This window comes from Eulemur rufifrons, chromosome 6 (assembly GCF_041146395.1).
Source record: "Eulemur rufifrons isolate Redbay chromosome 6, OSU_ERuf_1, whole genome shotgun sequence".
NCBI classification, from domain to species: Eukaryota; Metazoa; Chordata; class Mammalia; order Primates; family Lemuridae; genus Eulemur; species Eulemur rufifrons.
The window spans coordinates 56,572,531-56,599,228 of record NC_090988.1 but is presented as its reverse complement, the minus strand read 5'-3'; the positions used below and the strand labels follow the sequence as shown (position 1 = coordinate 56,599,228).

General features: G+C 36.7%; 3 protein-coding genes across 3 annotated transcripts; all 3 read left to right on the top strand.

Moving 5' to 3' along the window:
- The first annotated feature begins 676 nt into the window (after positions 1-676).
- On the top strand, positions 677-1,615 carry LOC138384120 (olfactory receptor 51B2). The gene has a single exon (XM_069469392.1). It carries the CDS (start codon positions 677-679, stop codon positions 1,613-1,615), a length of 939 nt encoding a protein of 312 aa, XP_069325493.1.
- Positions 1,616-6,776: 5,161 nt separating this feature from the next.
- On the top strand, positions 6,777-7,712 carry LOC138384119 (olfactory receptor 51B2-like). The gene has a single exon (XM_069469391.1). The coding sequence runs from the start codon at positions 6,777-6,779 to the stop codon at positions 7,710-7,712; it is 936 nt and encodes a 311-aa protein (XP_069325492.1).
- Positions 7,713-19,273: 11,561 nt separating this feature from the next.
- Positions 19,274-20,209, top strand: LOC138384118 (olfactory receptor 51B4-like). Its single transcript, XM_069469389.1, has one exon. The coding sequence runs from the start codon at positions 19,274-19,276 to the stop codon at positions 20,207-20,209; it is 936 nt and encodes a 311-aa protein (XP_069325490.1).
- The last annotated feature ends 6,489 nt before the right edge of the window (positions 20,210-26,698 follow it).

Here is a 26,698-nt window from a genome sequence, read left to right as displayed (position 1 = left end):
AAAGATATTCAATTTCAAAAAGAAACAGAAGTTTTATTAACTATAAAAAGTCTTTATCATAATTTTGAAATATATAATTAAAAGTAAACATATCTCAAAGGCATCAATCACAGCAAGGATATATTTAAACAATAGTATTTTCCATTGGCATATATTTATCTCATTTGTTTTTGTTCTTGTTTTTAATTTATAAAGAGCAGAAATTTCTGGACCTATTGTTCTCTAGTGTCAGAAGTTCAAGATCAAGAGGTCACATCTAATGAGGGTCTTTTTCCTGTTTTCAGCCCATGGCAGAAGAGTAAAGAGAAGGGGAGAGAGAGCTCCTGTGTTTTTGTTATCACTTGTTACAAATATTTTAAAGCATCTACAAAATAATTGAGCCTGATGTTTTAAGAAAAATTAATGAAACTTTGTATTTTTATTTGTTAAATATTTAACCATTACCTTAAAATCTTTCTCTAATTACGGAAAGACTATCATTTCTTGTCCCTAGTATTGCCTGTGCTCCTAAGCTTCTTCTGCAGGAAAATAGTGGCAAAGTCAAATTTATCACACCAATTAGCAATCCCCAAGTATGAAGATTGTGCCTGAGGCTACTGTGATATATTGCAACTGAAACATCTGGGTTCCTGGATTCAAGGTTTCAAGAAAGCTGTAATCCATCTGTGGACACACTATGTGGAGCAATATTAGCTCAGCCCCCTTTTTGCTGACTGGTTTCCCAGCTCTGGAGGAAGCTCATCACTGGATCTCCATCCCCTTCTTTGCTGTCTACGTCTGTATCCTTCTTGGCAATGGCACACTCCTCTGTCTCATCAAGGATGACCAAAGTCTTCATGAACCCATGTACTATTTCCTTGCCATGCTGGCAGGCACAGACATCGTGGTGACATTGACCACTATGCCTACTGTGATGGGGGTCTTATGGCTGAATCACAGGGAAATTAGCCATGCAGGCTGCTTCTTGCAGGCCTACTTTATTCATTCTCTTTCCGTCGTAGAATCGGGTACCCTACTGGCAATGGCCTATGATCGTTTCATTGCCATTCGCAATCCTTTAAGATATGCATCTATTCTCACCAATACTCAGGTGGTAAAGTTAGGAGTGGGAATTTTTCTGAGGGGTTTTGTATCCATCATACCTATAATCGTGCGTCTTTCTTCATTTTCATATTGCCACTCTCATGTTCTCTCCCATGCTTTCTGTCTTCACCAAGAAGTCATGAAATTGGCCTGTGCTGATATAACTTTCAACAGAATTTACCCTGTAATTTTAGTTTTTCTAACAGTTTTTCTAGACTCTCTAATCATCCTCTTCTCCTATATCCTAATTCTTAAGACTGTCATGGACATTGCTTCTGGTGAAGAGAGAGCCAAGGCCCTCAATACCTGTATGTCCCATGTGAGTTGCGTCCTCATCTTCTATGTCACGGTGATTGGTCTGACATTTATCCACAGATTCGGGAGGAATGTGCCAGAGGTGGTCCACATCGTCATGAGTTATGTCTACTTCCTCTTTCCTCCCTTAATGAATCCCATCATCTATAGCATCAAGACCAAGCAAATCCAACATGACCTTGTCCGCCTTTTCTCTAAACAAAGATTTGGAAGTTAAACTGGGATCTGGAGAATAAGACACAGAAACAAAGATGAATACAGAATATAAAACTAAAGCCTGGATTTCTCTCTGAGCAAACAGCACTGATATAGAGGAAACGGCTTGAAGTGCTTAAGTATGTTACCATAAGGTTATAGCACATCTTAGGGGAAGCCTAGTCACAGATTTCTCACCAGGAACATATAGAACTGAAAAACTCCAAACATAATTCCTTCCTTCAAATGTCCCTGGAAATTATCCACCCCAGTAAAAGTCTAAGAACAAACACAAGTATTCTCTAAGAATGTATTTTGCTTTGGTGTGCACATGTGTGTGTATATGTGTAAGTGTGAGCACAGCTAACATATACTGGTACAACAACAAACACAAATATTTCTGATCATAATTCTGTAGAAATAAATTCTGATTTAAAACATTTTATTATTATCAGAATAAAGTTAATGATGAGAAATGAGTATTTTAAAATTACTTTTCAATCAGCTAGTCTTAATGACCTTTGAATATCCTCTAGCCCTAGTTAGAGGAGTCTCCAGGGCCATGATTTGCCTTTCCTGTTTTCTTAATAAAGTCCTAAGTCATATTGGGAAGACACACAACATGGTGAGAAATAGATTCTAATTCCTGCAATGCTTAAAAAAAATGAGAATGGGAGAAGTTTCCCTATGATTGTGTGCTAATACTTTTTCCAGACAGATAATTGTGGAACTGCAGTATTCACCCACACCTTTCATTGGGGGAAAAATTTATCTCAGATTACAATGCTCAAGTCAATGATGCTGGATATAAATACAAAGCCTAAAATTTTGTCTTCCAAAGACTTCTGCTATTCCTCATAATGGGCCCAGGAGGCCGACACTGCATCTAAGCATCTTAACAGAAAATCTGATTTCATATCATTCCCAGCTGGATTCACTGACTGATGCAGAAGCTGTTGTGGCTGAGGACAGACTGGCTCTGCAAGTTATATTTCTAGAACAAAATTATGGGAAATCACAAGTTACAGTGTTGGTCACCAGTTACCCTGTATTATATCCCTCTTTGATGAGTAGATTTTAAGAATGGGCTGCCTCTTTTGTAGTGATACATTTGTTGGAAGATCACAGAATCAAACTGGCCAGGGATCTTCAATTTAAACCCTGTTAATACCCCCAGGTTAAGTAAGAAAGATCCCAGTAATCTGCCATGGATCTTCTTGCTTTGTTTTTGTTTTTTTTTTTTTTGAATCCCACAATATATGTGAGAGGAAAGCACAATTTGAACTATGGTGGACCAACATCATTGGTAGTCTTCCTGTGCATGTAGTAGATTGGGAACATGACAATATTTGAGTCTCCCTGAAGAGATTTAAGGGGGATGCTCACTCTGGGTAAGCAGTGTTATTTTCAAGACGGAGGAGGCAGATCGTAGGGAGGTATATTTGTTTATTAGTGAACTTTTCCCTACACTTTGGTTTACAATTTGAGTTCTCTGTTCTAGGTGTCCTCATGGTTAGTGGAAGAAAATATTTTTCAAGATGATTCTCAAAGGGTTATCTTGATACCCTCACATTCTGTTTAGTTGAGACCATTCACATTTTACTGCTCAGTAAACTAGGATATCAGTGTTCTAAAGTATCAGCTTTCATAATAGAAGATACACACATACTTCCTAGGGCACAAGGCAGTACTTCATTAAGGAAACCCAAGTATCACTCTGTCATCATATTATTAATAAGGAGGATAGCTTTTTAAAAATCATATAGTACAGAAGAAGATTTCATTCAGCCCTCTCTCTGTACCATCAGGCCTAATAGCCCTAACTATTAATAAGTCTGGTCTATTTTAAATATGATATCCTATCTCTAGCTATATGTTGATGAAGATGATAAAAAAATAGAAAAAACTACAATATGTTTAAATTTTCCACAGTACACTTTGTGTAAAATGTTTTGATGAAACTTAAAGTGTCTCCCAGGACACTAGTTTGGCTAAGTAAAAATCTGACTATTTCATAGGATTAGGTAGAAATAGTGTATTTAGATATAAAAAAACAATTTTTAAAACATTTTACTTCAGCTTTTTAAATTTTGATAAGCTTTTGGTCACCGACTTGGTAATTGGAAAATAAATAAACTGAAGAGTTTACATATGGAATTCAATCAGTGTAAAAAACAAACTTATAAATAAATAAACTTTGTAAATAAATTGGACCTGATCAAATTAAAAAGCTTCTGCACAGCCAAGGAAACTATCATTAGCGTGAATGGACAACCTACAGAATGGGAGAAGATATTTGCTTTCTACACATGTGATAAGGGCTGATAACAAGAATATATATAGAACTTAAGAAAATCAACAAGAAAAAATCAACCAACCCCATCAATAAATGGGCAAAGGATATGAACAGAAACTTTTCAAAAGAAGACAGATTAATGGCCAGCAAATATATAAAAAAATGCTCAACATCTCTAATCATTAGGGGAATGCAAATCAAAATGACAATGAGATATCATCTAAGTCCAATGAGAATGGCCTTTATCAAAAAGTCCCAAAACAACAAATGCTGGTGTAGATGTGGTGAGATTGGAACACTCTTACACTACTGGTGGGAATGCAAATTAGTACAACCCCTGTGGAAAGTAATTTGGAGATACCTCAAAGAGCTAAAAATAGAAATACCATTTGATCCAGCAATCCCACTACTAGGCATCTACCCAAAGGAAAAAAAGACATTCTGTAATAAAGACATCTGCACTCGAATGTTTAAGGTAGCACAATTCACAATTGCAAAGATGTGGAAACAACCCAAGTGCTCATCAATACATGAGTGGATTAATAAAATATGGTATATATATATACCATGGAATACTACTCAACTACAGAAAGCAATGGTGAACTAGCACCTCTTATATTATCCTAGATAGAGATTGGGCCCATCCTTCGAAGTGAGGTATCACAAGATTTGAAAACCATGCACCACATGTACTTGCCATCGAATTGGTACTAACTAATCAACACTAAGTTGCTTACATGGTAGTAATATTCTTTGAATGCTGGTCAGATAAGGGGTATGGGAGTGGGTAAACTCACAAGTAATGGAGGCAGAGCGCACTGTATGAGGGAAGGGCACACTTGTTGCCCTGGCTTGGGCAAGGCAAAGGCATTACATGTAATCAAAATGTTTGTACCCCCATAGTATCTTGAATTTAAAAAAAAATTACCTCAGAGTGCATACCTTTTTAATTCAAGTCTTCATAGATAGGAAAGATTCCATTTATGCTATGAAATGAAGAAAAGCCTAATGCGTTAAAAAGGCTAAAACTTCAATCATTCTCATTTCTTTTTAACAATAATTTTACTTTTACTAACTTCTCTTTGAGTAACAAACCTTATTCTTAAAAAGAGGTTGCACAATACTGCAGAAAGATTGTGGCCTTTGATATAATAGCAGCTCTACTCCTGCCTGCTTCACTTGAAACTTTGTGTCCTCAAACACGTCCCTACATCTCTGACCCTCAGTTATCTCTATCCATTAGGAATAACAAAATTCACATTTTAAGAGTTTTTCTCCGATGATTTGAGATTATATTATGTTATTGGTGCATACACATGTAACCATTATTATTCTTTTGATATTAACATTAACAAAAATGAATAACTATTTGACAAGTGTTACCTGTCACACAGTTCAGCAGTTGGAAAGTTAATAGCTGTTATGATCCTGCCATGTGATGAAATATACAATTAATAAGAAGCTTATAAAGAGATGTATACAGTCCCTGAAAATGATCATAATCCTTCCAGCTGTCTCCCTGAATTATTCACAATATAGTAATCTCCTGTAAAATCAGGACCTCAATTTCCCATAGAAATAGGAAAGACAAAATGAAATTAGAACTCATAAACTCTAAGACAAATAAAGACACATGTCACCCTGGGTGCAAGTGACATCCCTTTGACCCTTATGATAGTCAACAAGAAGGACATGTTTTGATTTACTATATGCTGATGTTTAGAATCTTGGGGAATTACATAAGTAAGCCCTGACATTTCCACACCTCTGTGGCATTTGAGTTTCCAGTTTTCCTCACCCAGCCTTTGGGGAATACCTGTGAGGCCTGAGGACTTTGGCTGAGTGGCCCTGCTCCTCCAAGGCAGAGCAGAGAGGGAAGAAAGGTCACACAGTCTCCTGAGTATCTGGAAAGATGACTCTCTGTGGAGGTGATTTCCACATATATAAACTCTCTAACCTGGCTTCCTGAGCAGTCTTTGAGAAGGGAGTGTTTGGACTGAGTCCCTAAATGGGGCAGGAACAGGTTCCTACTCCAGCAACAAGACTGTGTGTGAGTGGGTGAGTGCCAGGAACAGAAATATGGAATGATTCCTCTCTCCTCTGATGTTAGATGCAGTCGATAGAAGATAGAAAGGTTTTCCTGAGGTCTGTGTAGTGGAATATATCGCTGGTGGCTTGGCTAACACCCACCTATTGCACGGAATTTTTTATGTCAACAAATGTGTCAAGGAAAGTTTGAAGTTTCTTCAGCGAGACCCATGGATGGGCTTCAGGAACATTGGGAATATTTTTAGACTAAATGTGGCATCGTCTGCCTTTATCTATTTTTCTCCATAGAGGTTACATGGCTTTTGTTAGAATTACATTAAACATTGACATTCAATTTCAAAACTAAACAAAGAAAAGCTTTCTAACCAAACATGTTATCTGTATTATGCTTGTGAAATATAAAATTAAAATCAAGTTTAAGTGTATGAAAAAAAATCTACAACCAAACTAAACAGCAGTTTAGCTAATCAAAATTGTAATTTAGTTGCATAATTTGCCATCTTTTTTGTTGTTTGCTTCAAACATTGTATAGCATACAACCAAAAATGGCATGTGATGTTATTTTTTAAATGTGATTTTTTTAATTGAAAAATTTTAAATATTAACCTAATACTATTTATAACTTAGGAATATATCTTTATTTCTCATCCCTAGAATAGTCTATAAATCTCTACTGCTTTTTAAAAAGATAATAGTTTCATAACCATCCATATATTAGTTAATTATCCCTAAATATGAGTATTGTGATAAAGTCCCACAAGGAGGTAGTGCAAACTGAAAAAGTTGAGTTTGGCAGGTAATAGTTTCCATAAATCTGCTCTTTCCCTGTGAACACACTATGTGGCCCAATATTAGTGAGGCCCCCTTTTTGCTGACTGGCTTCCCAGGTCTGGAGGCCGCTCATCACTGGATTGCCATCCCCTTCTTTGCTGTCTACATCTCTGTGCTTCTTGGCAATGGCATGCTCCTCTACCTTATCAAGTATGACCACACTCTTCATGAACCCATGTACTATTTCCTTGCCATGCTGGCAGGCACAGACCTCACAGTGACATTGACCACAATGCCGACTGTAATGGGTGTCTTATGGGTGAATCACAGGGAGGTGAGCCATGGGGCCTGCTTCTTGCAGGCCTACATTATCCACTCTCTTTCCATTGTGGAGTCGGGCATCTTGCTTGCAATGGCTTATGATCGTTTTATTGCCATCCGCACCCCTCTGAGGTATAACTCTATCCTTACCAATTCCAGGATGATGAAGATAGGGTTGGGGGTTCTATTGAGGGGCTTTTTAACCCTTGTGCCCCCAATCCTGCCACTCTATTGGTTCCCATATTGCCATTCCCATGTTCTCTCCCATGCCTTTTGCCTCCACCAAGATGTCATGAAACTCGCCTGTGCTGACATCACATTTAATCGCTTATACCCAGTTATTCTGGTTGCCGTGACTTTCTTCCTAGATGCTCTGATCATTGTCTTTTCTTATATCTTAATCCTTAAGACAGTTCTGGGCATTGCCTCTGGAGAGGAGCAAGCTAAAGCTCTCAACACCTGTGTTTCCCATGTTAGCTGTGTCCTGGTATTTTACGTCACTGTGATCGGCCTGACTTTCATCCATAGGTTTGGAAAGCATGCACCACACGTGGTTCATATTACAATGAGCTATGTTTACTTTCTCTTTCCCCCACTCATGAACCCCATTATATACAGCATCAAGACCAAGCAGATTCAAAGAAGCATTGTTCATCTATTTTCTGGGCACACTAGATCTTGAGCTATTATTTCAAAATTTTGAGATCTTCAGAATTTCTGAACCTTTTGCCTAATTGTAAGAGATATCAGCTTTGTACCCAATATCTCTTTTATCTGTGTTAGACAGACTTTAATTATCACATAAAGTTGCAAGCTAAGTTGAGCAGAAATGCAATGAATATATCTCTCATTTGATTGGTTGATAAATAGATAAATATAGATCTATTAATATATTAGCATATAAATATAAAGATATAGGTGGAGAGAGATCTACCTTTCTACTTATCTATCCATCTATCTCTGTACCAAGAGATGATAGGAAGGTGGAGTGCAATTGAATTTGGAGATAAAGAACATAGCTACATACCCTATTAAGCAGGAAAGATAGGGCGATTCTGATCCAGTGTCTGTAAGAAGTGAAAGTACCATTTCAGGAGAGGCCAAATTTAGTGGCCAGCCTAGTTCAACCACAGTCTACATAAGAAAAAATGTGTGATTTCAGATCCATTTTGTGGCTACATAAACAGGAATTATAGAATGTGGGTTAAGAACCATGGAACTCTATTCCCCAAACCACTCTATTTGAAGGAACTTTTTAAAATTTTCCCAAATGATGCAACACCGTTTATAAAAGTTTACAGTAGTGTCCCTGAATTCATAAGTTTGCCATTAGTTCATTTCATGTGTTTATTTCTTTTATTCTGTGTTTTTTCTAAATGCTGAATAGAGACACTTCTTAAATGTATAACAGATGAAATTTAATTTAATATTGTAGCTTTTGTACATTTAATTCATTTTTCATTTTTATGAAGTACAATATTTTAGTTTGCTGCAGCCATTTGGTAGTCTCATTTTAGACTTGTCTGATCATATTTTTTTGCTAATTTTTATTCTTTTCTAATTGATTTGTAGGAGTTCATTACACATTATCCTTAGCATTTTACTTATATTGCAAATGTTTTCCTAATTTTCTGTTTGTTTTTATATACAAATAATTTTAAAGCTCATATATAAATTATTGCTTTATCTGTTGAGATATCAGGGCCTTACTGACAAAGCCCTTCCTGATAGCAAGTTTATTTACATATTTTTATACTTTTGCATAATTTATTGTTGCATATTCTATGCTAAAATAGTTGTGTTCTGGGAGAAGGATAAGGACTTTAAATCATTCCTCAAGTGCTTATTTTTATGGAAGTAGAACTAATGTTCAGTCATTCCTTTGGCTGTTTTTTTTAAGGCACTACTATGGGGCAAGCGCTTTGTTTCTCTCTTTTTTTTCTGACAGACAAGGACCAAAGTCCTAGCACTTTATTAAGCAAAAATGACATAGCAGCAAACAGACCAAAATTTTTCCCTCTTGAAGTTTTCAAATAAATGGCAAGTCAAAAAATCAAATATATTCAATTTAAGATAAATCCTGTGATTAATCATAAAACAGAGAAAGAACTGCTTTGAGACTGTGGGTGTAACAGAGGCAACATTATGGCTTAAAATAAGGGTTAGATTCTCTGAGGAAGTGTCCCTTCAGCTGAGATCTGAAGATGGATTAGAAACTAACTGGTGAAAATAGGGACAAGAGTATTCTAAGGATAAAGGAATGTGTGTGGAAGCCCCAGGTGGGATGGATTATGAAAGTGCGCAGGGAAAGTGGCTGCTGGAAGGGGGTGATTGCTTTCAGAAGGGGCTGAAGAAGGAAGAGGTGGCCACATCCCAAAGCACCCTGTTGGCCATAGTAAGGATATAAATATCTACCCAAAGAGTTGGGTTTTAAATCATTTTGGTATTGTTTGTAAAATGAATTTGAAGGAGGCAGGGAAAGAGCATAAAAACCACAAGAGGATATCACAGTGGTTTGAGAAAAAGATGATAGTAATGCAATTTAGGAACGTAATGATGGAAGGTATTTTTAGGATCTGAATGTATTAAGATTGACAGGTTGTTTAGAAAAGCAGAGGGAAGAAATTATTGGGAGGGAGCAAAGATAACCCTATAGTTCTGACTTATGTTATTTGGATAACAGTAGGACCAATGGAAAAGCAATTATTGGTTATGTATTAAATATATAAATAAGAAGAATGACATTATTTTTTAAAAATTGTGGGACTTTGAGAATGAGAGTGAATGATGCAGTTGTGATTTAATAAAGTCACTGAAGGAAATATTCCAAGCTATAGGAATGGGATTTTTAAAACTAAACATTAGTGTTTTCATTAAAAAGTCATTAATTGAAATCATGTTTAGTATGCATTTTATTTTTCCTAATCCTGAAGAGTCATAGTAAAAGCAAAGCATGTGTCAGAATATGCTGAAAATTTAGGGATGCAGAACAACAGAAGCAAACTCAAGCTGATGACACCGAAAGAAGCTCAGAGAAAAAATGATATTTTGGGTTTCTATCTAGAGAGAAGGCAGGATAAATCAGGGGTTTTCTTGGGTGACTTGCACCAAAGTAGAGCGAGTTCTAAATCAGCAGTCTAAAAAATACTGTCAAATATGACATAATGTATAAATTATGATATAATGCAAGGGGTTAAAGACAGAAAATCTGACACAAACATAAATATGAAGATGAGATGAAGAACTAAATTGTGGATTACTCTATAAGCAAGTAACAATAATATATTGGACAATGAAGTTCTTTCACAAGGGCTTAAGTAAGTTACCATAGATTTAGAGCATATACTTCCTGATTTGCAATCATAGATCTTTGAGGAAGACAATATGAAACTGAAAAACAGTCTATGCTTGATTCTTTCCCTCAAGTGAACTTGTTGAATGAACCATCCTTTTCAATTTACAAAAACAAAATAAATAATCTTTAAAATCTAAGAGACTTTATGCTAATATGAATATGTGTAATTATATGTGTATGTGTGTGTGGACACATGGATACATGGGGTGATTATTTCAATATATAACTTAGAAATAATTTCTGATCTCAACCTTTCCCTTTTTAAACTTTCATGTTAAATGTAATGAATTGGAATAAATTTAATGAATTATTTTTATTATGTTAATATATGCATGTGTAGATATCATATAACTTGCCATTTTAACCTTAAAGTGTACAATTCAGTGGCATTGATTATATTTGCAATGTCATACAATTATCACCACTATTTATTTCAAATATTTTTCATTACACCAAACCGAAACTCTGTATTCATTAATCAATTACTCCCCATTCCATTCTCCTCCCAGTCCCTGGTAATTTCTAGTCTACTTTTTGCCTCTGTGAATTTGCCTAAGATAAGTCATACAAGTGGAATCATACAATGTCTTTTTGTGTCTAGCTTATTTCTCTTAGGATAGTTAAGATTTATCTATGTTGTAACATGTATCAGAACTTCTTTTTATGGCTAAATAATATTCTGTTGTATGTATGTATATACTACATTTTGTTTATCTGTTCATCTGTTGATAGACATTTCAGTTGTTTCCATCTCATCTTTTGGCTACTGTGAATAATGCCACAATAAACATTGTCATAGAAGTATCTGTTTGAGTCCGTTTTCAATTTGTTTGGATATATATTTATAAAAGGAATTGCTTGATTATATGGTAAGTTTATGTTTAACTTTTTGAGAAAATTACTATTTTTCACAGCTATTGTATCATTTGACATTCCCAGTAGCAATGTACAGGGGTTCGGATTTCTCCACGTACTCATCAACACTTGTTATTTCCTGTCATTTTGATTATAGCCATCTCAGTAGGTGTAAAGTGGTGTCTTGTTCTGCTTTTGATTTGTTTTTCTCTAATGAATAATGATGTTCAACATCATTTTATGTGCTTATTGGTCACTTGTATATCTTCTTTGGAGAAATGTGTACTGAATTAATTTGAAATCAGTTTGTCCAGATGTCCTTTTAAATATTCCTCTAGTCTAGGTCTAGAGACTCCTTGAACCCCTAATCTGCATTTCATGTTTTTCTAACAAAGTCTTAAATCCCTCACAATTTCTTAAAATATTTAGTAAATTATTTATGTCTTCCATTTAATATGCCCAGATTCTACATATCTGTACACCTCCTTCTACTGTGACCCCTTGAAGAAGAAAACTAGACAAGCTTCCAGGAGGAAAAAAGTTTTCAGTTCAGATTATTCAAATAAATTTTCATTTGACTGGAGATGTTGTGACAGGGAAAGACAGAAAAAAAGAGAATATAGTCATTCCAGAACTAAAAATATAAAGCATCCACATTTTACAGATGCATTTTCAGGGAGAAAAATTAGAACTGGTGATTTCTTTAGATCAAATATTTGCTCTGGTTTTCTCTGTATAAAGCTCTATATTGGGAAGACAGAAAAATATGGAGAGAAATGAAATCCAATCTATGTAGTGCTTTAGAAAATGGCTATAGGGAGCCATTTTCTACATGCCAGTGATATTAAAACTTTTTCAGACTGATTTCATTATGAAACTGGAGTATTAATCCACAAATTTCATCAGGGGGACGATGTGCTCCAGAGTGCAATGCTTAAGCTATGGATGCTAAGTATAAATCAAAATCTGGTTATCACCCAAAAGCTTCTTCTCTTCCTCATAATGTGCCCAGGAGGTCAATAATGTTTATAAGTGTGTTATTAGAAAATTCCATTTCAGATCATTCTCATCTTGATTTGCTGACCTTGGTGCAGAGATTCTTATCCCTGAGGAAAGACTGGTTTTGTAAGTTATGTTGAAGTAAATTATATATAATCTGTGGCTTCTATTCACAAGGTATTTGATACTGTATCCTGCTCCAACAGCTAAATTTTAGAGATGGGCTGCCTCTGTTACATTTTTACAGTAAATAGAAGTGATTCCAGCTAAGCTGGCTAAGGCCATTCACATTAAAATTCTATTAGGTCAGTCAAGTTTTGTGAGAAAGATCTCGTCTATCTGTCACAGATCTTCAAGTTATAGTTTATTTAATAATCTTTAACTTATGTCTGAGATGAACAGGAGATTCAAATTATAATGGGCCAACATCATTGATATGCTTATTTGGACATGTAGTGGGTTGTGAATGTGATAATATTTACTTATTCATTTACTTTTTAGTTCAGAATATTACTGGAGTACAAATGTTTTGGCACATAAATTATTTTGTACCATGTGAGTCAAAGTTATGAGTGTTTCCATCACCCAGATAGTGTGCATTGTATTTGTTAGGTGTGAATTTACCCATCCCCTCCTCCCCCCTCCCACCTGCTTGATTTCCAATAAATGTTACTTCCATATGTGCACATAAATGTTGATCAATTAATTCTAATTTAATGATGGGTACATGTGATGTTTGTTTTTCCACTCTTGTGTTACTTCATTTAGAATAATGGTCTCCAGTTCCATCCAGCTTAATACAAGAGGCATTAGGTCACCATTTTTTATGGCTGAGTAGTACTCTGTTGTATACATATACCACATTTTATTAATCCATTCATGTATTGATGGGCACTTGGGTTGTTTCCACATCTTTGCAATTGTCAACTGTGCTGCTATAAACATTTGAGTGCAGGTGTCTTTTTTATAGGATGTCTCTTTTTCCTTTGGATAAATACCCAGTAGTGGAATTGCTGGATCACATGGTAGTTTTACTTTTAGTTCTATAAGGTATCTGATACCATTTTCCATAGAGGTAGTACTAGTTTTCAGTCCCACCAGCAGTGTGTGAGTGTTCCTATCTCTCCACATCTACTCCAGCATTTGTTGTTCTGGGACTTTTTGATAAAAAGCCATTTGCACTGGAGTTAAGTGATATCTCATTGTGAATATGACAATATTTAAATCTCTCTGAAGAGGTGTATCAGAACCACTCACTGTTGGATAAGCAGAGTTATTTCAAAGATGGAGGAACCAGACTGTAGGAAGGTAGATTTATTGGTGAAGTTGTCCCAAAATTTGGCTTGGAGGTTTAATACTCAGTTCTCGGTGCTACCATTGGTGCTGGAGGAGAGATTTTTCAAAATGACTGTGAAAAAAATACAATTACCTAGCATTGTGTTTAGTTGACATGGATTCTTATTCACCAGGGGCCCAAAGTGCACTATATTATCAACTCTTCTACACATAGTTAGACACTTCCTATGTATTTTGTTATCACCAGGAACACTGGGTTAGTTGTTCCTGCATAACCTTGTTGGAGTAGACCTATTGCAACTTCTTCTTTCATCATTTTCTCCATAGGGAAACTTCCTCTATGTACCCTCAACACACTAAAACATCTCCTTTCAGCCTTGTGCCTGAACCATTAGGCCTAATGTTTACCTAGATGTGAGGCTATACTCGGGGATTGCAATTATGACTTTTTGTCTCTTCTTATATGGTGACATAGTTGATAAAACACAGAGAAGAAAAAAAAGAATCTCAATTTCTGGCATAGTATCATATGAGTAGATTCCTTTATTGGGACTAAAATTCTCTTTCCAGGTATTATTCTGACTAGTTAGTAGTCTGGGTAGATCACAGGAATAAGTGGACAGTGAGTTTAGACATCAACATGTTTTCAAAGCAGTTTTTTTCATCAGGATGGAGAATATGCATTCCATAATAAGTGACTGAAAAATATTACCTTGAGACACACTATCAACCAAAGCACTGAGAAGAAAAAAGACACATAAATCTCTTTTCTTGACCCTGTCATGTTATGCATTTCTCTCTATACTATGATTAATACAAAAGTTGGAGATACAAAAATAAACAATAAAGAAAAGGAAATAGCATGGTTGGCATGCTAAACTATTAATCTTATTACAAAAAAAGTAAAAATCTACAATTGGCCACAAAACCAATGGCATGATTACATGCTTAGTAATTGTTCACTAAACTAATATCTATTGAGCACCAAATGTGTCAGGATCTGTACCAAGCACCAAAAATACAGCTCACTTAAAATCTTTCAGAAAGTTTTGTTTACTGTGATTGCAATGTAAATTGAGCTTATAATGAAGTTATTAAAAAAGCTATAACTTAACCATAATTCTAAAACAAAAATGCTCTGCAAAATGAGTTATGACATATATTTATTGCTGATATGATCTAAAATCAGATTGTGGCAAAATATTACCTGGACATATGAGAGGATATTTAGTCTTTATCCGCTATTATAAACAGGTGATAGTTTACAAGGTGCTACTTGCTAGGGGTGTCATATATATTATGTAGTATGTACATTTTATTACTTTTTAAAATCTGAAATACTGAATTCTGAAATATTCCTTAAGGCAAGGTTTTGGGATATAGAGTTGTGAATGTACTCAATCTTAAACTACTCAAATAGAAGATCAGCATATGATCCAATGGAGATTTTCAGAATGGGACTGATATGACACCTGGATTATTATGTTCAATTAGGAGCAACATCATAGGAAATAATTGAGGATTAGGAATCATTATATGATAAACAGTTGAAAGACTGGCAGTTGCTCAGCCATCAAGAAAAAAAAGTATTAGACATATTAATATAGATGCCTTTATACATTTAGAGAGAGCACATAAATGTGATTGTTTATACTTGATTAGTTTTATTCCGGAGATCAGAACTAGAAATGAGGAGTAGATATTAGATATTTCAGGGAAGTAGATTTCTCTCTCTCTCTTTCTCCATATATATGTGTGTGTCTGTATGTGTGTACACACACACACATATATACACATACATATCTATAATAAATATAATATAGGCATAAATTTAAAGTAAATAATGGAATTAAATATATATTTATATGTATATATGAATGGGTTACCTCATAAGGTAGTGAGTTTTCAATAAATGGAAAGAACAAATAAATGTCTGACGGGTAATCACCAAGATAAACTTGTTAGATGGTGGCTCAAGATTTCATAAAGAGCTGGATTAGATCATTATCATTAAAAATACTACAGTCTTTGAAAATACATCAACAGTATGAAAAGGAGAGAATGTTCTTCAAATGCCAACATTTAGAAAGAAAAAGTGGCTAATCTTCTTACTGTATGACCCATAGACTACCTGGGAGTGATTCAGATAAGTCATGCCTTATTTGATGTCAGAGACACAGCTACTCTTAGAGGATCTCCATTCAAAAAAGAAATGCACACCGTAGGGACCAACTTCAGTGGCCCAGATCTTTCCCAGGTTGGGGAGGAAAAGGGGAATATTTGGTACAGTATTCCCAAATACCCTACATGGAAATGAGCTAGCATGACCCCTTGGGAGTTGTTTCTTTAACAAACATATCACTCGTCAGGACACTGAATAAATACTGAGGATATAGCAAACACCCAATCCTCAGATCATGCTCAGAAATCACAAAGAAAAAACTGTGCCTCGGGTAAGGAAGCCTATGGATTCAAATGCAGCAAGGGTGTTTAAGAGTGACTTTTCTACTTGGCATATGCAACCAATTCTTGAGTGAAGGGCGAAAAGGCAGAAAATATTTTTTTTAATTAAATGATGAATAGTTCAGGAAAGGGGCTGCCATATGGAAAAGCAAACTTGGATGAACATCATTTATATCATTTATATTTGATGAATACTGGTTGAGAAATGAGCTTGGGATTTGGGTCAGATAAAGCTGAGTTTGAATTTCTTTATGCCAAATATTTATTGTATGATCTTAGGCAAATTACTTAACCTAAGGCTTGATTTCCTCATCTGAACAATGTGAATAACATATTGTCTTCACTTTCTTGTTTTTCATTTACTTTTCATCTCATAATCATTAGGCATCTATTTCTGCCATTCTATTGAAATTGTCAAAGTCACCAAAGACCTAGTTGCCAAAAACAATGGGCATTTTTCATTTTTGTCTTTTTTGACAATTCTGATATTTTTCACCATTAAACAACCATACTATCTACTTCTATAAACTTCCTTTTCCACTGCTTTTTGTTTTTTTTATAAGTATAGATCACCTTTGCTGTCCTTTTATGTCTCTGCCTACTTCTTTGGCAATTTCCCTTGAAATATTTTTCTTTCCTTTTTTCTGAAGTGAAGTTTTTCCTAGGTTCTCAACGTTTCTTTCCACATCTACTCTGCCATGTTAATTTCTACTTAAGGTAAGATTTGAACAATCACTTAAAAGTTGAGACCTTGCATACTACTATCTCCATCCCATGGCTTCCCACTGTTAGTTGAGTTTAAAATATTTACTCATTTATTTTTACTAATTTCTTCCAAAGGAACACAGATTTTTGGGCAATAGGTGAGGTGAAAAAGTGGCGTCAGGAGAGATTGATTGTACAGGGTTCTTGCAGATTATCTGGAACTAAATAGAAGGTTTTTTTTTCCCCCATTTTCTTAACATGATTTTAATGTGCTCTTTTTGCCTTCTTTTTCAACTTCTTATGTCTTTATAACTGATTTCTGGAACAGTTCCTCAGCCTTAGCACAGCAAGTTGCAGAAACTCAAAATGATATATCTGCATTACTCTCAGAAACTCTTGAGAATTCAGGGTTAGCTGCTTTCAGAGAATCAGCCCAAAGACCCTCAGAATGGGGCGAGAGAATAGTGAGCTTTAGTCACGTCTATATCCCTTATGGAGCCTCTAGGCTTACCTGATGGTGATGAGAAATTCCACCAAAGTTTAGACTGTCACTAATGTCATGCACCACATATTAGGAGACTCCCTAAACTGGGCAGCTAGTCCTCTTAGCATATTTGGGTATGTGGACAGTTTCTGGTACCACCAAATCTGACACAATTAAATGTCAATATGTTGCTAGGGACTGTAGGTAATCAATAAGGTACTATTATATTTAGGTTAATAAAAATATATTAATTAAGTGTAACAGCTATTCCCAAAGGAATTACCACACTGTTTTGGTACCTAAAATCTGAGGATCCCAAAGCTGAAAACTCATAGTTCAGGCTTTGAAAACACCACTCTAATTTAGGCACATTTGGGTCTTCTCTTGCTTCCTCTCTCTGGTCCACTTTCTGTATAACAGCAGGTCAAAATAGGTGGCTTGCCCCTATCCTGTACAACAAATCATGACATTTATCTATTCTCATATAAGGCAATGTTGGAAGGTTAAGAGGATTTTTGAGGATACATGTATCATTCCTGTAGGTGGGGAGATATGTGTTGCCAAGGTGAGCCCCACATAGGTTATAATTTAGTGAATCAGGTTAGCTGGCAATATTTTCAGTGTTCATATCAATAGAGTATCTGCTATTTCAGTGCCCAGACTGACATTTTTGTCATTGACGATGTTCCTGAAGTTGCAGCCATTTCCACAGCCCGTTACCTTTCCTCTATTCATCTCCTCCCACCGTCCATTGCTTGTTGTTAGAGATGTTACCGTGCACCAGACTTCTCAAACATACATGTATCATTGTTTTTATAGCTTTTTATAAAACTGAAGTGATGCAAAGATTATTATCACTTCATTTTTTTTTCTGAATTTCCTTTTAGAAGTATCAATACAAATGTTTATGATAGGAAATGGTTTTTTAAAAGATTATGGACACATATAGATCCAACTGAATTTGGGAGAAACTGTTTCCCTTGTGGTTCTCTTTAACTGTTATTGTAATAAACTTGTTATAAGATTTCTTTGTTACATGAAAACAAAGCAAACTTGATTTTGTAGGAGTGTAATTATAAACAGGCCATATTTCACAGCCCCCTATGAAGATCATTATTAATTTTTCTGGATATGGATTTTATAATAATTACAGGGTCTATACAATTGTCTCCACCAGCAGTATAGTCACCATATGTTTCCTTCCGGGAGTCCTTATCTTTTCCTAGAACTGGCTGTGTAAAGTTTATACACTCAATCTCCAATTTCTGATATTACTATTTCCCTTCATATAAACATCATTTTAAAATCTATGACTCTATATAAGGATTAGGCTTCTGTAGAGTCCTTTATTCTAGGAGTCTATCTTCTTTAAAAAACTTGCTTTAGGAGTTCCAAACTTGTGTGTTTTTCCCTGTTTTAAAATTTGTCTCTGATGTTGCAGGTCTTAGACCTTTTGTAGCACTGAAAATTTGCTGGATCCCAAGTCCACTGAGTAATCACATTTGCTAAAATAGTCTACTAGCTCTACCCACTCGTGCACATTTCTCTAGACAGTCACATGAGCTCTCTCCCTATTCACAGTCCGCTCGAGATGGCAATACTGATAATAACATTTCCCATGATGGTGGGCTCATTTTTACTGATGAAGCATTTTCGCAATGACTGATTCTTAAGACAGTTTATCTCATTAGTTTCAAAAAAGAAAATCTGAACCGACCCAAATCAGATAGAATACAGCAAGGGCCCATAAGAGACATATTATGAGGAGAAATAAAAGAGTGAAGACAATGAAATGGAATTAGAGGAGAGCTATTTTGAATTAGGAGTCAGGGCTAGAAACAATAAGGTGTGTGATTGAAAAATAAAAGTTGTATCTTTCACAGTAAATTGTATTATGATGATTATGATTAATATTATTTGGGCTTACAAATAATTAAATCTGAGACAATACATAAACATTTGTTAGTGTCATGGTAATAAATGACCTTACAATGTGTTACCAGCAGATGGTGAGAGAAAGAAAGAATATAGCCTATTCAGAGGTCATCGCTTCCGAAAAAGCTCTCCTCCACCTGCAACACCTACCATGTGGTCCAACAACAGTGCAGCCCCCTTCTTGCTGACTGGCTTCCTGGGCTCAGAGGGAATTCACCACTGGATCGCTATTCCCTTCTTTGCCATCTATCTCTCCATTTTTTGTGGAAATGTCACACTTCTCATCCTCATTTGGAATGACCACAGCCTTCATGACCCCATGTACTACTTCCTGGCCATGCTGGTGGGTACAGACCTTGGGATGACACTAACGACAATGCCCACAGTCCTGGGCGTCCTGATGCTGGACCAGAGGGAGACTGCCCAGGAAGCCTGTTTCACTCAGTGCTACTTTATTCACACGCTGGCCATTGTAGAATCGGGCATCTTGCTTACCATGGCCTATGACCGTTTCATTGCCATCCGCACCCCTCTGAGGTACAATTCCATTCTCACTAATTCCCGAGTGATGAAGATAGGGCTGGGGGTACTACTGAGGGGCTTTGTGTCCATTTTGCCCCCAATCCTGCCACTCTATTGGTTCCCATATTGCCATTCCCATGTTCTCTCCCATGCCTTTTGCCTCCACCAAGATGTCATGAAACTCGCCTGTGCTGACATCACATTTAATCGCTTATACCCAGTTATTCTGGTTGCCGTGACTTTCTTCCTAGATGCTCTGATCATTGTCTTTTCTTATATCTTAATCCTTAAGACAGTTCTGGGCATTGCCTCTGGAGAGGAGCAAGCTAAAGCTCTCAACACCTGTGTTTCCCATGTTAGCTGTGTCCTGGTATTTTACGTCACTGTGATCGGCCTGACTTTCATCCATAGGTTTGGAAAGCATGCACCACACGTGGTTCATATTACAATGAGCTATGTTTACTTTCTCTTTCCCCCACTCATGAACCCCATTATATACAGCATCAAGACCAAGCAGATTCAAAGAAGCATCATTCGTCTATTTTCTGGGCACATTAGGGCTTGAGCTATTATTTCAGAGTTTTAAGATCTCCAGAATATCACGACCTTCCTTATCATTGGAAGAGAACCATAATTTTATATTCAATCTCTTTTTGCAGAGTTAGATGAGATTTTAATTATTGTATAAAGAAAAAATATGACTTGAGCAAGAAAATATATATTCTAATAAAGAAGGAGTGCCAATGATATTGAAGAAAAGGGATACAGGAAGCAGGAGAGATAGTACAATCCAGACCCTTTATCTAAAAAAGAATAGCTACTATTTTAGAAATAGTTAAGATAAGTGGTCTAAAACAGCCTGGTTACAACACAACTCATCTAAAGAAAAATGTGCAGTTGGAGGTACATTTTCTATGTTATATAAAGACAAATTAGAATGATATATATTATCATCATTCCGTCTCCATGTTTTGAATCTAACTTTATTGAAAATCATCATGCTCTATTAGTAAACAAAAATGTGAGGCGCAACAGCAAATATCTAGAATTCTAGGAAGCTTACTCCTGACCTTTCAGTTTCTCATAGTATATCAGTATACTTTACTATGAAAAGGACATTAACACAGACTAACAGCTCAAGAGCAACAAACACATTTCCCATCAGCTAGTGTATTATGCACAGTCTTTAGTCACTTTGGTGGTGTTATAATTTTTAGACATGTTTTTTAATTGACTATTCTCAGTCTCATTTCAAAATAAAACCATAGGCAAACATAATTTATTTCATTTTATAAGGAAAGAAAATTTCACCATAGGTGAGATGAAATCTGGTTTTAATATGAAGAGGATTTATTTAGCAATCCAAATGTGAATCTAAACAGATGTTTTAGGGAATTTTTAAAAATAAATGATGTAATATATGAGTATAGCAAAAAAAATTAAAAAAAAATCTCTTATAGACATAAGCCTAGGCAACGAATTTATGACGAAGACCCCCAAAGCAATCACAGCAGCAACAAAAATAAACAAATGGGACCTGATCAAATTAAAAGCCTTCTGCACAGCCAAGGAAACTATCATTAGAGCAAATGGGCAACCTACAGAATGGGAGAAAATATTTGCTTTCTACATATCTGATAAAGGGCTGATAACAAGAATCTACATATAACTTAAGAAAATTAACAAGAAAAAATCAAATAACCCCATCAATAAATGGGCAAAGGACATGAACAGAAATTTTTCAAAAGAAGACAGACTAATGGCCAGCAAGCATATAAAAAAGTGCTCAACATCTCTAATCATCAGGGAAATGTAAATCAAAACTACAATGAGATATCACTTATCTCCAGTAAGAATGGCTTTTATCAAAAAGTTCCAAGACAATAAATGTTGGTATGGATGTGGAGAGATAGGAACACTCATACACTGCTGGTGGGACTGCAAACTAGTAGAACCTCTGTGGACAGTAATCTGTCAGGACTCTAGAGAAGTAGCCCAAAGCTGTTGTTAGGACCACTAGAGGGAAGGAGATACCTATGGAGCTAATGGGCCAAGATGGGTGGAGCCACAGTGAGGGAAGTGTTGGAGGGTCTCTTGATTGTAGGTGGGTGTCCCACCTACAGGAACAGGACATCTGGGTACTCCTCCCAGTTTCCCGTTTTCCCAGTACCTCTCTTGTGAAAATGTCTATACTCTCTTCCCCATTCCTAATAGTAAGGCAAAATAGCATAAAACAACACCTTGATTAAAAAGATGTCATAGACTTTCAAAATTATTTTAGATGTCAATTGTTCTTTCTTTATTCCAGGAATGCAGAAATGGCAACATTATCTTCAATTAATATAATGGAAAGGGCTTTTTCTAGAGATAGAAGAATAATTGAATCTCTCTCCCTACCCCTCTTTCCTTCCCTTTGATTCTATCTCCCTTCCTTCCACACTCCCCACCCCTCTCTTTCATCTCTAAAAAATATATTCTGAAGGGATTGATACCAGACAGCTCAGGCTGGTTTTCTCTAGGTAGAGGAATGAGACTGAGAAGGTAGAGCTGCACAAGACCATTAAATATTTACTTTTTATGCATCTATGTTGTTAGAGTATTTTATAAGATATATGAAATATTTCTCAGTTATATACTAGCTATATAATCTTTGGATATTCTCTTACATATTCTGAGTTATACTTTACTCACTTGGAAGAGGGAGAGAAATAACCTGTTGTATCATGTATTAATGAAGATTGAGTGAGATAATGCACATAAAACTCAGATTAGTAACTGACACATAGAAGGTGTTTATATATATACAAATGTACATATATATAAACAAACATATATATATACACACACTTAACGTGTTCTTATTTTGTACTGGGCACTATAATAAGTTCTTTGATGCATATCATTATGTTCTAATTTCAATATTAGAAGGCAGATATTATTATCTGAATTTCACACTGTAGACCTCCAGACTCATAAAGATAATTAAACTGCCCAATGTCATATATTTGTTCTAAAGGCTAAACTCAAAGAATGGTTTGTCTAATTTTATATATCACCCTCCTCAACATGACACACTATTTTTCAAAGTTATTATTAATTATTATGGGGATTTTGAAACACAGGACAGGGTGCTACCCCCTAAACAGTCTCACAATTAAGGTAGGCAGTTGACAGAGAATTGCAGGGTAGTCTAGGGACCACAGGGGGGCAGCAGAATTGTACTTCCACTTTAGTTCTGCTTCCAACAACCCACACACATGCACACACAGCCCTGAGCACTTACATACTGTATTACACTCTAGGCTTTTTGTTTATGTTTATAAATGAAGGTGTAGATAGAGGGTAGATAGGGTAAATGCTTATCTTTACATTTGTCTCCCTACCCTGTTTAAAATGTTCCTGCCCCAGATCTGAGATACTTTGCCTTGATTTACTTCATCAGTTCCTACGTTATAGTCTCTGATGTCAAAGGAAGTCAAAAGATTTGAAAAACAATTTCTGACCCACAGCTTATGCTTTGTAGATGACTGGGCTAGAAGGTTTCAGGAGCATAGTAACAGGGAGTGAATACTAATGTCTCCTCTTTCCCCTACGCCTGAGATCCCAGATTCTCAACCTTTTAAGACCCCATTCCTAATGCTACAGACCTTGGAAACAGGATAGCTGAACTTGGTCAACAATGGAGAAAAGTATAGCAGCCTCCAAAGGTCCAGCCCCAAACTTCTCAAGTCTTCTCCAACCCTAAAGGTAAGCAGAGTTGCTTCCTTCAGGATCAGAGACAAGAATCTGCCTGGCACTTTTTGTACAAGAACATCTGCATTCTGGGATTTAATATTTCCTGGCAGGCAGTGCCCTGTTGGGACCACTGGTTCTTCACAGAGACTTCCACTGGGAAGTACATAAGTAGCATCTACAGGTCCTCTGACTGCACACTCTCAACTCACTCCTCACAGTGGAAAAGACCTAAGCACTTGTCTGATTGAAGCCCTTTATAAAGCTGTAAAAATTGAACCTTGATTTTCATCCTACTCCAGTCACTAGTTGGTTACATTAACAATGAGTTGTCTACCATGTAGTATCCCTCAGGTTGTGTCAGGAATGAGTCATTAAAATACTCTGCAATGCATTTCCTTGATGTTCTACCATGTGTCAGGCAGAGGACTGGGTACTTTATCTACATCATCTTGTTGTTTACAATTGTTAGATTAGTTTTACAATATTGATATTATGAATAGAAAGATGAGGCCTAATGGTCATGGCTTTTAGTTTTTCGACTTGTGATGGCTTTCTCTTTTATTCACAATAATGTAAGTTTTGCAGAGTAGTAACAATTAAGAGTTACTGTGAATTTACAAAAATATAACAAAGCTGTCATGAAATTAAGTCTACTGTCAATTTATGAGGAAAAAAAAGTATATACTTTTCCCACTGAACCATTGAAGCAGGAATAATAGAAAAAGATTTTTAAAAATTCTCAAAAATTCCTTTAATATTATGCAAAGGCAATCATGTGGAGCTGGGAGGAAGGTACTTTCCATGACTGGTGCATGAAGCAAAATGAGGGTTTGGGTGGGATGGCATCTAATGCAATGACCTTGCCATCACTTTCAGAGTAGAGAGCTCTTGGGGGTCCAGGCACACAAGAGGAGGAGCAGGGTATATGGAGACCTCTGAGTGTTCTTTCTTTCCTTAGGGGTTAGAATAGCCATGACTTGAGTTTATAGGCCATGAATGCTTTCCTCTCTCTCCCACTCAGCAGCAATAGACATGAGATAGCTTGTCCTGCCCCTGTGCCCGGCGGACTCACTCCAGAGCCCAGCGATGGGAGGGGCCCTGTCAGGGCTCTGATGGCACTATCTGCAGGGCCAGGACCAGGAGGGGCCAGCTCCAGAGCCCCTCCCTCCCAGTCCCAGAGTGCAGTTTGCTTGTTTGTGTATTTAAATAATATATTTATGTTTAAAGAAATAACCGGGAGTCTGCCCAGCCCTGGCTATGGCATGGGAACTACCCAGAATATTTTAGGTTCCGTCTGTTCCTTCTCTTATAATGAGTTCAGTTAGAGGCAGAGGGGCTCAGTGTAAGTGCACTAGATGGCAGGTCAGGAGTTTTGAGTCCCAGCGTGGGCATTTCCACGACTAATTATTAATAAATTCCACTGAGAAAGTACCCACCCTTCTCTGAGCCTCAGTTTCCTCTTTGGTAAAAAGGAAGCTGGAGTAAATGATTCCCAGTGGTGCTTTTTTCAACATAGAATTTCTATTAATTAAATCCATGAGCTCCCTTAACTCCTACACTGAGGAGATCATTGAACCTGAGACTCCTCAACTGGCAAGATGTCCCCAGGTCCTCTCGTTGAGCAACCAGGCCCTACTGGGTATCAGATGTGCTTGTGCTGGTTCACGTGTGAAAAAAAGAGGATTCCTCTCTTCTTTCTATTCTTATATACCTCTAGGAAAGAGTTGTATACCTCCCACAATAACTCATCCCCAATAACTCATTTCAGAGATTCAAATCCTTTGATTTACAAATGTCGTAGGTATTATAGAGTGGAGGTTAAGAGCAGAGTCTGGAGACAGACTGCCCAGAGTGGATGGTGACTCAGTACCTCTTACTAGCTGTATGACTCAGTTTCTTCATCTGTTAAATGAGATTTTAACATGCTCACAAGATTGTTTTGCAGACCAAGTGAACTAATATATGCAAAGCATTTAAAGCAGTGCCTTATATATGCTAAGTAGTCAGGAAATATTTGCTATTATTATTGGGCTTAACTGCAATTATAACTTTTAACAGTAATAATAGCAATAACTGACACTTGTTGAAGGCTTACTGTATGTCAGACACTGTAACAAGTGTTTTGCATAACTTATTCATACTTTTTAATTCTTTGAGGTAGATACTATTATTATCCCCACTTCACCACAGTTAAGGAAATTATGTCTCAACTTGACCAGGGTTGCACTTGTGCACACACATACACACGCACAAATGTACACTACTAGCAAGTGGTAAAATTGGGATTTGGTCCTAAGCATTTCTTCCTTCATTACCAGTAAATATTTACTGACATCTACTTCTTGGCACTCTTTATGCTGGATGCTGAGAATGCAAAGGTGGCTAAGGCAGTTCCTGCCTTCGAGGCTCTCCCAGGTCATGTTATGCACAGGGCATATGTTACCTCTACATTCCACTGTCTTGAATGACTATAAAATTACACCGCATTTCTCTTTAGCTGGTTCTTAGATGATAGTCTCATTTCCCAACCTGAGCATAACATCCCTGAGATCAGAAAACAATACACCAAGTGGAGAAGGAGGAGTGATTATGATCACTATCTTCAGTTAAACCGTTGGCCTTGTGAATTCAAGCACTGTGGCTCTCTTGTTCGCTGGTAGGACTCTAGCACTTGTTACAATGTATGTAATTTGTGTTTAACAAATGTATGAATGCTCCAATATGAGAAGATTATCTTCCGGAACAGGGAATCAAGTTACACTATGTGACCTAGGACTAAAAGATTTTCACACACGTAAGGACTTTGTAAATGTTGTCTAGCAATAGTAAGGCTCAGTGAGAAATCCATGAATTCCTTCCCAGGACAAAGTGTCTCCCCCATGACTGCATGGATCTCCGGAGCGGATTCCTGCGCTAAGCAGAAGGCTGGTCCTGATGAACTCCCAAACTCGCATAGCTCTGAGAAGCTCTATGCTGTTGCATTTTCTTCTCTGTTCCTTTGTCATGTACACAGTGGTGAGCACAGGCTGAGCCGTGAGGGAAGGCTCTTCCCACACTTCTTTATTGGATGAATCAGATTATCAAATGGATATGTTAAGGCAATGAGGGAAGCAGGGCAAGAAAGAACTCCTGGTGGAGTGGAAACACAACGCTCGCTTCCCAGTCAGGGCTCCAGCAGGTGGGATGCAGCCTTCGTGAAGCCTGGCTTATCATCAGAGGCCCCACAGGAGATGAGGAGGAAAGAGCCCGGGGCCTATACTGAGCAGGTTTCCTTCATGTGACGGGGGCTTCCCGCTCCAAGTTTCCAGAAACCCTCTCT

Coding starts and splice junctions, on each gene's coding strand:
- LOC138384118 (XM_069469389.1), top strand. CDS start 19,274: ATGTGGTCCAACAACAGTGCAGCCCCCTTCTTGCTGACTGGCTTCCTG.
- LOC138384119 (XM_069469391.1), top strand. CDS start 6,777: ATGTGGCCCAATATTAGTGAGGCCCCCTTTTTGCTGACTGGCTTCCCA.
- LOC138384120 (XM_069469392.1), top strand. CDS start 677: ATGTGGAGCAATATTAGCTCAGCCCCCTTTTTGCTGACTGGTTTCCCA.